At 45.3% G+C, this 12,307-nt stretch overlaps 1 protein-coding gene across 9 annotated transcripts in view; it reads left to right on the top strand.

Moving 5' to 3' along the window:
* Positions 1-11,668, top strand: part of PEAK1 (pseudopodium enriched atypical kinase 1) — a 295,845-nt gene extending 284,177 nt beyond the window's left edge. For 8 of the 9 annotated variants that reach the window (XM_060293968.2, XM_030874905.3, XM_060293967.2 and 5 more), the window contains one exon: positions 4,715-11,668. In XM_060293968.2, the coding sequence (XP_060149951.1) occupies positions 4,715-5,875 (1,161 nt within the window). In that variant the 3' untranslated portion in view covers positions 5,876-11,668. The remainder of the gene's footprint in view (positions 1-4,714) is intronic. The other variant, XR_009562926.2, reaches the window with a different exon arrangement.
* Positions 11,669-12,307: the final 639 nt, after the last annotated feature.

Here is a 12,307-nt window from a genome sequence, read left to right as displayed (position 1 = left end):
ACTTTTTTAAAGTTAGCTATCTAGGTTGAGATTATTATAACAAACATAAATGCTTTATAATGGCAAATTTGCCTCAAAGGTATGCAGAGTAGTTACCATGAGCAACACAGAAAATGAGCTCCTGCACTGAAATGAATGTTTGAAATTAAACTTCTCAGGTTGTGTGAGAGGATCCATTGTCAGCTCTGTTTCTCCACTAAGATCAGGCTTGTGTTAAGTGTTGTATATTTTGACCTGGGTCTAAGAAGGTCTCAGGAGAGATTAATTTGGCTCTGATTCTGGAAGCATTTTTTCCCCCATTTTCCAACAGATGATTTAACAGTGGTTGAGGAGTCCCCCACCCCACTGTATTTAGGGGCTCTGGCCAGATTGCTTCAGGATGCTGTGTTCCACAGATAGGAAGCTTAAGGAGCTGTCAGATACTTGTTTGAATGCACAATTGATAGGAATCAATATTTCTCCTTCCCCTTCTCTGTTTTCACTCATCTTTATTAACTCAGACAAGCACTCAGTTTCCCCCAAACCTCTGTTTTTGTGACAACGCATTATCCACATTGGTGGGCGTGGAGCCACCAGCTGGCTGACTGTCCCTTTTGATATTCTTCTGGCTTCCTCTGGAGAGGTAGCTCCAGAAGGTGTGCCTTGTGAGTGGGCAGAGAGGCAAGAGTCACTGTGCCCAGGATGGGCATCCCTTCGTGCTTGTGCTCCTCACACAAAGCGTTCCCTTTTCATGAATTAGGCATTGCCACCTTCGTAGAACCGAGAACTTGTCCACAAAGAGGACCTATGGCATATTTTACAAGATTCAACCTTTACCAGCCTGGTTTTGTTCTCTTGCTGCAGTCTCCGTGCAAACGACTCCAGGATCTTGATGTTGCAGCTCCCTCTAGTGTCACTGTGGCTCAGGCTCTCCTAGGGCTTTTCTTCCCATTCAGAAAATGTACACAGTACAGTCTGTCAAAATTGGCAGCATTTTAAATAGGCTTTCCCATATACAGTCAAAACAAATATGAGATGATTTTTCTCCCATTACAAAAGGGAATCTTACATGAAGATATGGGACCATTCCAGCTCCAGTTTTGTTCCTATTTCAAAATTTTGTGAAGGCTAGGAGTCCTGTGGAAATCATTCTTCTTGAGGAGTGGATCTTTCAGTTCAAGCCAGCTACACTTTGTAAGGAAGGAGTATGAATTCCTTTCAAGAAAAGTAAATAAAAATGGGAGGCCAAGAAGAAGTTACTTTGATCTCTGCTAGAGAAAATACTGGGTAAGGGAAGAAGGAAAAAAAACAACAACCAGCTGGAAGAACCCTGTCCATTTGTTCTGAAAAGAGTGGCTCGTTTTCTGAAATGACTTTTGGACTAGAAATTTATCATCTGAAGAAAAATGGCTACTATGTGGTACATAGAATAACATAATACTCCTACCTAAATTAACATCATCGCAGGCTCCATAATAAAGATTTATGAGATACTCATCATGTGAGAAATCCTATTATGGAGATCTCCATAGGTCTGTGTTTTGGTTGTAACTGTTCTCATGGTTATGAGCCAATCAGAAGCCCTGGTATTTTGTTTTCCTCTTTCACACTCCAGTCTTCTCCCTTTCTCCTTTGCCCTTACAACTAGAGTGACCCATTATTCTCCAGCCTGTCTACATATTGTAAGATGAAGAGATAAGGAAGTGCTGCCTCCTCAGCTTGACTATTTAGGCAGACCATTTTCCTTCAGAGCATCCAAAATGACTGAACAATTTATCATTTCTTCTTTGTAAATCACTTTGAACTTTTATCTCAAGTTGATCTGTGAAGCTAAACATAAATTCTTGTTGTAGGATCCATGCTCTTGTCTACTGACAAAGCTCTAGGATATCTTATATAAACGTGTGTGTGTGTGTGTGTGTGTGTGTGTGTGTGTGTGTGTGTAGATAAAATTAGAATAGAAATAACAATTAGAGTATCATCTCTGCTTCTAATGCCAAACCACAAGGTGGCAAGTTTTTTTCAGTGCAACTTGGCATAGTGAAAACTACAGTTGGGCCAAACACTTCTCTCTCTCTTAGCCTTAGGTTGTCCCGTCTTAGATCAGAACATGCTGTTGATCTTGACTTGTTTGTCAGGGCTGACCTGGCATGGAGGTGTGAAACTTTAACGGTCCCTCTTTAGCTGCCCTCTGTGAAACCTATGGTCAGAGAGCCTCCTTGCTGAGGCTAGTGGCTCTCAGACTCAAAACAAAGATGCATTTTTCTATCTTGCTCTCTTTGTTCGAAAAAATATGAGGATTCTATAATGCATCATTTTAGCATTTACAAATTGTTAACTGTTTTGTTTTTTTTTTTGCGGTACGCGGGCCTCTCACTGCTGTGGCCTCTCCCGCTGCGGAGCACAGGCTCCAGACGCGCAGGCTCAGCGGCCATGGCTCACGGGCCCAGCCACTCCGCGGCATGTGGGATCCTCCCGGACCGGGGCACGAACCCATGTCCCCTGCATCGGCAGGCAGACCCCCAACCACTGCACCACCAGGGAAGCCCTGTTAACTGTTTTAGTCATTATGAATGTTACATTTGTACAGCTTTGTAGTTTACAGATATGCTCTACATACTTGATCTCATTTGATTCTCATAATTGCCCTGTGAAGTAGATTTCAGTATTCTTTATATTGTCTCCTTCATTAGAAAGACTGGGACCCAGAGAAATTAAGAGAAATGCCCAAGGTTACACAGCTAGTAGCGAGGCTAAATGCTAGGCCTCTCAAGTCTTTGGTGAGTGTCCTTTCTATAGGATGACAGTTAGAGTTTAACTACACAGTCTAATTCAGCCAAATTCAGTGGTATTTGATTGACTTTTCAAAGGCTGAGGAGTTGGGACCTTTGAACTTTCATTCCAGTAGGCAGTGTGATATTGAGCAAATTATTAAAACTGGAAATGGGGTTAATGGTACCATGTCCTGGATCTAACTCCCATACAAATAAGTGATGACTAGTATAGGATTTTTAAATACCTAGTGACCTATAAATATGAAATATTGCCAACAGTATAGTATAGAAAAATTTCATGTTGTGACTAACGAGCGTATAGGATTATATATTATACCGCATGTGCTGAGACTTTGAGAGCTTTCCAAAGATAATACTTTCCCAAAGATATATGTTTGAACTTGAACTCAGTCTGGGGATATCTCTGTTTTAAGACCAGAAGGTTGCTTAAAGAAGAGATGCTTACTGTGCCCTCAAACTTATTAGGTAGGTGGTAGAAGACTTGAAGAAACTTGTTTTCAGACCTCTGTGTGTGTGTGCGTGCATGTGTGCATGCGTGTGTGTGTGTGGCACTGAATCACTCATGTCAAGTCTCTAACTGTAATAAATATGTATAAATACAGTAAATGAGAGAGGGATGTTCCTCTCTCTTGAGACTCCTTTGCCTTTGGTCCTTTTTCTTTTAATATCTATTTGAATGGAAATCAGAGCATGCTGCATCTCCGAACTGAGAACCCATCAGCGTCCTCCTAAGACGTACATTTTTCTTTTTAAATAGAAATGACTAGAAAAGCTTTTTAAAATTTGCATTTCTGTGTTACTGCAATAAACGGGCAAATGTAAACACTACAGAGCACCTGTTGCTGGGAGGCTTTGGTGTTTGTGAGATGCGGCAGTGTGCTCCTGCTGGGGAGGAAGAGTGGCAAGTGTGTACCTGGTTCCCAGGGTCGTGGAGGATCTGTCTGGACTAGACTATTATGATCTATGAACTAGTGTTGGAGACTCAGCCTTCCGTTGTCAACTTCTCATATCATATCATGAGGAGAATCCCTTTAGGGGTGATTTTATTTACTCTTTGCTTTTCTAACCCTTTCAGACCAGAAATACAATAGTTGTTTTAGTATGTAGAACTCTTGGCTAATGTTTTTGATCAAGCAACTCTTCCTTGATCCGTAACCACTTAAGGTCTCTTTGAGAGGCCTTATTGCTTGAATATTAGGCCTTCAGTGAGGCCTGTTAAGAGAAAGTGTAAAACTCAGACTCCTGCCATTGAAATGTTGGCCTTGCTCTGACTAGTTGAGACCAACGATTCTCTCACTCTTTCATCTCTACCCTGCCAGTGAACCATGAGTGCCTGAGTTGTGACCATCACCATGACATTCGTTAAAAAGTTAGGAAAACCCACAGTTTACCTGGCCAATTGTATGTCACTCTCCTGACCGGTGATGTAATAAGGTATTCTGGCCTACTTTATGAGCCATTTATTGAGCTGCTGTATAAGTCTAGGCTGTAAACCTCCACAGAAAGCGGGTGGAAAATGACTTTTTGTTGTTCAGTTTTCTAGATGAGGGGCAAGGTACAGTGGAAAGAGGAAGCTTTGGTGTTAGACAGACTTAGGTTTGCAAACTGGTGACCCTGGGGTTTTTTTGTTTTGCTTTGTTTTGGTTTTGGTTTGCTTCTTTAATTCTTAGGTCCTCCGCCTACTTTGAAGAGTTAGTGTAAGGACTAGAGATAATACACATGAAGTTAAGCATGTAGACACTGTTGCTGTCACTCAGCACAGGATTGCCAAGACCCTTTCTGAAGACTCAGCTCTTAACGCTGTGTCTTCACTGCAACACTGTTGCCTTTGCCACTCCAGACTCCCACCAGTCACCTTCCAGGTAACACTTCTTTACACATCATAAGCCTTATTATGAAAGTGTGCATTTTAAATTGTGTTCTTTGCTTTCTTCTTACAGATCTGTAAGAGCAAAGCTAAAGAATCGCAGCAGTATTATCACAGCTTGGCTGTCCGGCAGAGTCTGGCTGTCCATTTTAACATCCAACAGGACTGTGGTCACTTCCTTGCTGAAGTTCCTAAACGTCTGCTTCCCTGGGAGGACCCTGATGCCCCGGAAGAGGAAGAGGATGAAATGGAAACGACGGAAGAGGTGAAAGGAGAAACTGATGGAAAAAGCCCAGAGCCCAGCTCTGAAGCAGAGTCATCCCACAAAGAAAGCCAGGCAGTCGTTAGCAGGAAGCAGAGAAGCCACGTCGTGGTCATCACCAGAGAGGTTCCCTGTCTCACCGTGGCCGACTTCGTGCGAGACTCTCTAGCGCAGCATGGGAAAAGCCCTGACGTGTATGAGAGGCAAGTGTGTCTGCTTCTCTTACAGCTGTGCTCCGGCCTGGAGCACCTCAAACCCTACCACGTCACTCACTGCGATCTGCGTCTGGAGAACCTGCTACTTGTCCACTACCAGCCCGGGGGACCCGCCCAGGGCCTTGGGCCTGCGGAGCCCAGCCCCACCTCTTCTTGTCCCACGAGGCTCATAGTAAGCAATTTCTCTCAAGCCAAGCAGAAGAGCCATCTGGTAGACCCTGAGATCCTCCGGGACCAGTCCCGCCTCGCCCCAGAGATCATCACAGCCACCCAGTATAAAAAGTGTGATGAGTTCCAGACAGGCATCCTCATCTACGAGATGCTGCACCTGCCCAACCCCTTCGATGAGAACCCAGAGCTGAAGGAGAAGGAATACACTCGAGCAGACCTGCCTCGCATCCCACTCCGCTCCCCCTATTCCCGGGGCCTGCAGCAGCTGGCCAGCTGCCTCCTGAACCCCAACCCTTCTGAGCGACTCCTCATTTCAGGCGCCAAAGGCATCCTCCAGTGTCTGCTCTGGGGCCCCCGGGAAGGCCTCTTCCAGACTTTCACTGCCTCCCCCAGCCCAGTGCAGAGGAATGCCCTGCTCCAAAACTGGCTAGACATCAAGCGAACACTGCTCATGATCAAGTTTGCTGAGAAGTCCCTGGACAGGGAAGGTGGCGTCAGCCTGGAGGACTGGCTTTGTGCTCAGTATTTGGCTTTTGCTACTCCAGACTCCCTCAGCTGCGTCGTGAAAATCCTGCAGCCCCGTTAACATGTCCCAGTTGCTGCTCTTACTTCATTGTCGCCTTCTTCAAGTGGCTCACATACTTCCCCTTCCTAGTACTCACACAGAATTCAAGGAAAGGGGAGAGACGAGCCTTCCATCCCCATCCATGAACAGATGAGTCCACTCTGAAAGGTTGTCCTCAGCTCTAAATCCAGTGAGACGCTGAGTCCCTCTTAATTTCACAGAAAGTCAGCCGCACAAACACGCAGCTGCCTTCCATGGGAATGCCTTCCGCCCTAACTGTCCCCCAGATGCAGGGGAAGTGAAGACATGTCCTTGAAGGGACAGCTCCTCTGGTTTGAACTCAGTGAGCTGGGTCCAGTTCCTCCATAATTCTGAATAGCCCCTGTCTTTTTAACACCGTGTATTTATTCTCACTAGCAATAGACGGATTTAACCAGTCCTTACCACCATCCACTAAGCTCTCACAACAGACTTTCTTCCTTTAAAGGATCCATAACTGACTCTCTTACCAGGCGGAACTGCCATCCTTAGCATGAGCCCAGTTTTGGTTCCGGGGACTGTATCCTTTGTTCCAGGAGGAGTAGAAGGACGAGGAGAGATCCCACCCTCTGGGTCATGAACCCATTTTCATTTCTATTATCGATAAGTGTGTGCACTGCATGGAGGGCGGCCCTAACCGTCTCCCCTCTGCTGCCACTGCCTGATTCTCCTTCACCTCTACTCTCTCCCCACTTGCCAATGAAGTTTGGGTTTATCGGCCACTTGTGGCCCATTACAGAGCTGACCCAAGGTGGTGTCACCAGTGCCTCAGCAGGGTGGAGTGCAGTTCAGATCTTATAAATAGCTGGCAGGACACAAGGAGACGATTTTCCTGCATGTGCAATTCTCTAGGGGACATCAGGGGGACAGAGTTTAAAGTACTGTTCTTTGATTACTGTCAGAGCTGTCAACGTTGGCAGCCAGGGCTGCCGGTGCCCAGATCACAGTTTTCCCTCGAGCAGTAATTGGCCAGCTTCCTTCTGTCAGTAGCCAGCGTTAACTAGTCTACCAAATGCTGTAGACAACAGCCCTGCACGAAACGGCTGTCAGTGGAGCTGTAACGTCTCCTTAGAGGGCATGGCGTGGCTGGCTGTTAGGACGGCCAGAAGGCAGGGGAAGGGGAGAAGGCCGCTGATGAGACTGCTGACCTCCTCCCCAGAATGCCGGCCTTTTCTAGAGAGACTGCCTCCCAGTGCACAGGCACATTGCTCCTTGTGACCCTCTGAAATGGCTCTGGAGGACAGCTCCCAGGGAACTTGGATTGCTGAGGTGGGTGGCTGAGAGCTGTTCACCGCACGTGGGGTCTGTGCTCCTCCTCTATGGATATATGTGCAATTTTGGTATGTATTTTTTTTTAGCTGTATATACAATGTTTATGTTGCGACTTCACCTGAAGCAATATTTCCAGAAACCCTCCCCTTCTTCCCTTGGCACATATTTGAGCTGAGTGACGAGCGTTCCTTCCACCGGGGTGTGTGTGCGTGTGTGCGTGTGTGTGTGTGTGTGTGTGTGTATGTGTGTGTGTTTTATTCAAAACTGTGAGTATCTGTTCTGTTTACTTCAACCTTGAAATCCCAAGAGTCACTCAGACAGTGTGAGAGCGTGTACACGTATGTACCCGTGTGTGTGCACATGCACGCTGGAAGTAGAGGCCAGGCCTCTGGGGGAGCAACCTGTGGCAGGGTTGATAGACGCGTTCTCTGCACTGGTTGGTGAGACAGCCCTGGGCCCCTCATCTACCGGTGCAGAATTTGTTAAAGCCAAGCCTGATTGTGCAGTATTACTTAGATAGCACGTTAGTGGCCTTTTGGTAATTTCTAAACTTTTAACATTATTAACAACCTTTCATGTGATTCACCTATATCAAAGAGGATCAAGAAAGGAGAAGAATGTATTTTATTGTGCTCTTTTTTGTTTCTTTTTCTTTTTTTTTTTTTAGAGAATGGGACATGTGAGACTCCCTATGGAACATGTGCCTGTCCTCCTGGCCAGCAGTACAGGACTTCCAGGGAAGAGAGCTGGTTGGCCCACAAAGAGTCTTGTCTCCTCTGGCCAGAGTACAAGGCTCTGCCCCTAGGAATGGCCACAAGGTGGGCATGCCGCTGCAGGCCAGCAGTCCACTCTCTCTCTCGGTGTCCTGTGACATGACCACACCTTGCCTAGCAGGCTGGTGTTCGGTTCACCTTAGCATAGCCCACGTGCACATAACTCCCTGCCCAATTATACACTGAAGTGGCAGTGCACAGACCACTGACCCTGTCAGCCAGCACGTTCCCTTAGCAGCCCCCCTCCGTGGTTTGCATATTGAGACACTTTCTCAATGTCACTCCCGTGGTGCCTTGCCCATGTAAATTTGAATGTTGACTATTTAATGAGGTTTCATATTTAATGAAGAATGTTTCCTGGTCCCTCTATTTGTTCTCTAGGTATCCTCCCTCCCCCACCACACACACTTTTTTTCTCTGTTTCTGTTTTGCCTTGGACCCAGTCTTCTTCATTTTAACTCTATAGTATTATAATCATGGACACCCTCCACTACCGTTATCTCATAGCACTGGCAAACCAAGCACCTCTTCACATCAGATGTGTTTAGTACTGTTTTCATATTCAGATTTGTTAAGGGCAAAAGAGTAATGCCAACTAGTCAGAGAAGGGACTCAGGCTTCCCTGAGACAGGTGGCTAGATTAACAGCTCTCTGAGTGAGGGCCAAGGAATGTAAGGTGGGGAGGGAAGAGGGTGTTACAGGTTAGAGCAGAATAGGCAAAATAACCTTATTTCTAGGCAAGAAGTATTTACATCAGGTGGTCCTCCAAATATTTTTCCAAATATGATGAAATTCAGTCAATCTCATCTTATCACAAATATTTTACATTTCCATTTTAATTGTAGTAGGAACTTCGAATACATTCATCAACTGGAAAGAAATCCTGCCCTCAGACACAGACAGACATACATACATATTTATATATATATATATATATATATGAGTTTTGGATTGTGACTAGTATAGCACTTTGTTTTCTCAAGTAATGTCAAGTTATTGTCTTCAATACTGATTGGATTTTTTCTCTTCTATTGAAATTTATACTATAGATTCTTCCATTTATATTGAGAATTTGAACAATTAAGCCGCTATTGGAACTTTTCCTTAAGCCACATGAGCAAGAATAATCTCTCGTACACATTTGGGTACTAGAGAAACAGGACAATGGCTGGAGTAGCCAAGACCAAGACTGAATGTACAGCAGAGTGCCTTGTTAGCATGATAACCTCGTCTGGGAAGGAAGGGAATTAGATGTTCCACAGGAAGGACGGGGGCTGTGAGAGGGCTCTTTTGCTAGCCTGAGGAGAGCCCCTTTGGTGTACTAGTGTGATGCCCAGAAGCTAATTCATCAAGAATAACAGCAGGATGGGGAAAAGAGCAGTTGCAACATGTGGAATCAACAACAAAAGAATCGGGAAGGACGTCCACCAACCCCTAGGCTAAGTCTGAGTTGGAAGCCAGGAATATGGCAGTGGGTTTCAAGTTTTGCCCTCGGAAGATAAACCGGGTGAGATATATGGGGGGGGGCACAAGCACCCACACTCCCTAGCCTACTGATGTTGCGGGGCTAAAAGTAAAACCTATTTGTTAGGATTTCAAGACTCTGAGTAACCTTTCATTGTCAGTGGGGGATAGTTGTGCTTCCAAACTCAGAATAAGTTTGTGAACTTAGAAAACTCTAAGCCAAGAGATCTGAACCTCTAGAAATATTAATGATATTTCTGGGAGTTAAACTACCCAAAATTGTATTTTAAAGTTTCCAGCATTGTAAAATTTCCATGAAAGATCTTTGGGGCCTACTAAACGGTAGGGCGTAGAAGGATTGCACTCAGCTTCCCAAATTTGAATTAAGAATACTTTGGTGCTGGGAGGTAACCTGACTTGGTTTTGCTGATAACCTGCAACTAGGATTTTTCCCTAGATGTTACCAGCAGTGATCTGAAAAAAATACAGGCTAGTTCCAGAAATTGGGATGGACTTCTTATTCTGCACTATATTCCAAATGATTCTAGATGTATAAATGAAGTGTGAGCCTACTTTGGGGTGGGGGGGGAGGAACTTGACTCCCTGGGTTAACTCTGACATGTTTTTTATTCCCCTCACTAGTTGATAAGGATTAAAGATTCTGGTTCAGCCTAATGAGTAAACAGGATGGCTGCCCACGAAACCGGGTTATTAGTTTTACCTCATTGAAGCTCATGTTCTCAAAGGCCCTAAGTGCTGTGCTGAGACGAATCCAAGTGATGCTCTTGCTGAAGTGCGCACTGCAGCCCAGCTGTCCACGCTGATGGCAGCGCTGAAAGTGGGGATTCCGTTGGACCAAAAATGATGCCATAAGGGAAGCCACAAGAGGTGCAGTGCAAGATCCTAGGTAGAGATTATGCCAAAGAAATCAAGCCCTTTTGTCCTGATGCTTCTTAGGTGATGAGGTTGAGTTATGACAGATGCCATGGGAGGAGAATTCACGTACATTCCACATCCAGGTATTCAGCTGATAAAATAATGCATCCTCAAATAAGCACCTATTTTTTTAAAACAAGTCCATTTTGTGTATTAGGAAAAAAAAAGATGATGATGATGATGATGAAGAAAACCTTGCGCAGATTATAAAGTTCCCCAGTATTTAAGGAGAAGGAACTGTTTCCTCTCTCGTTGACATGGTTGTGACTACTGCCCAAACTTCAGTTTGGGAACATCATGTCCACGTAATACTGAGAGCTGAGGAATTTTTTAAAAGAGATATGGTAGTTTCCATAGGTTTGTTTAAAGAACTCGTGGGAAATTTCTTAACAAATTTTAATATTTTTTTATAAACCTTCCTACTGAGGTGTTTATCACTCACCATCACCACCATTTAATATTTATAAGTGCCCAGAATGTACAAGGTGCTATATAGCTGTTAAACACCCCCCCTCTCTGCAGCTGTTGAAATTAGAGTAGGTTTTTGCGTCAGCCACTGCTAGAAGCTTTCCCCACCTGGGCTGGCGGCAGGGGCTTGCATCCGGACATCCCATTGCATGTTTCCCACTCCAGAGAGCCTCCGCGTTTATTCCAGCTTCTCACCTTTACCCATCCATTTGCCTCCATGTTTGTTGTTGTTTTTTTTTTAATCCAGAAAGTTTCAGGGAATCCAAAGAGGTCGGACATTTTCTAACCTAGCAGAAGTACAGAGTCATATATTTTGCTACAAATATTATATTATGGAAAATCCACTTTGCCCGTGTAGTGTGTGGAAAGTATGTGTGTGTCCGCACTCATGATAACTTGAATGTTGAACCAGTCCTATGGCTTCAGGGTAGCGTTTTTGAAAGATAAACCACACTGCTTCAGGAAACTTGCTCCAAATACTACTTGGTTATCCCTTCCCTTAGCAGATGTGTGAACACACTGGGATGGGATTTTTCTGTTGATGATATGCCGGGCATTTTGGCGTGAGATGAGGGCAGAAGCCAGATGTTGTCCTTCTCAGTGATTTGAATCATGGCAGCCCTCATTCCACTCTCTCTTTCATTCCCCATGGCTCTGCCCATGCTCTCTTTTTGAAAATCTTGTTTCTTTTGCTCTTTCCTGGAGCTTCACCGCTACTTAACATGTTTTGGAGTTGTATAAACCTACCAATGAAAGGTCTCCTCTGTCACCAGGTGGCGCCGCCCTTTGGTTTGCTGTGGTACTTTGCTGTGTTCTCTGTGGCATCATGTTACTGTGTAAATAAATTCATTTTCATATACACTAAAAACCAGACGAGCGCTTGTCCTTTCAGCAGCTCTCCCACACTGACGTGCTGCGGGGGAGGGGGAGTTTGGTTGCAGACATGGTTACATCTTAAATCCCAGGATGCATGCCCTCTTGAATGCTCCTCCCTGCTGACCTGGACTATATTTCGATTCGTTCCCTCCCTAAACTGAGAAAACTAGGCATGGAAGGGAACGAGAAGGCCTTCAGCTTTCCCCCAGAGCTCAGAGGGCTGCGGGTTTGCTGTGTGAGGTCGCCCCCTGGTGACCAGTCACCATATAGACTTCCTGGGTTTGTACTATCACGCGTTTGAGAGGTTTGGTTAGCAGGCTGAGGCTGAGCCTCTGAGTGGCCATCTCAGAGCTCTGCAGACAATATGAGCAAGGCAGGGCCTTGTACAATGTCATCTGCTACAGAATCCACATCGTTTGCCTGTTCCTAAAGGTACACGGTCACACACAGTGTCCTCACAAAGGCAGACAAGCCAATGTGTAGACACTTCAGGAGCCGGGAGAGGAGGCCACCGGGCTCAGGCAGGACGAGTCGGCAGTGGGCAGTGGCAGTGACAGCTGGCACGTTATTGGAGTAGAATGAGTGAAAGTGCAAACATGAGCTCTAAACCCCGGACAGTGGGCAC

This window comes from Globicephala melas, chromosome 2, assembly GCF_963455315.2.
Source record: "Globicephala melas chromosome 2, mGloMel1.2, whole genome shotgun sequence".
In the NCBI taxonomy this organism is placed as follows: Eukaryota; Metazoa; Chordata; class Mammalia; order Artiodactyla; family Delphinidae; genus Globicephala; species Globicephala melas.
Note: the sequence above shows the minus strand (reverse complement) of the source record. Positions and strands in the feature narration are given on the sequence as shown.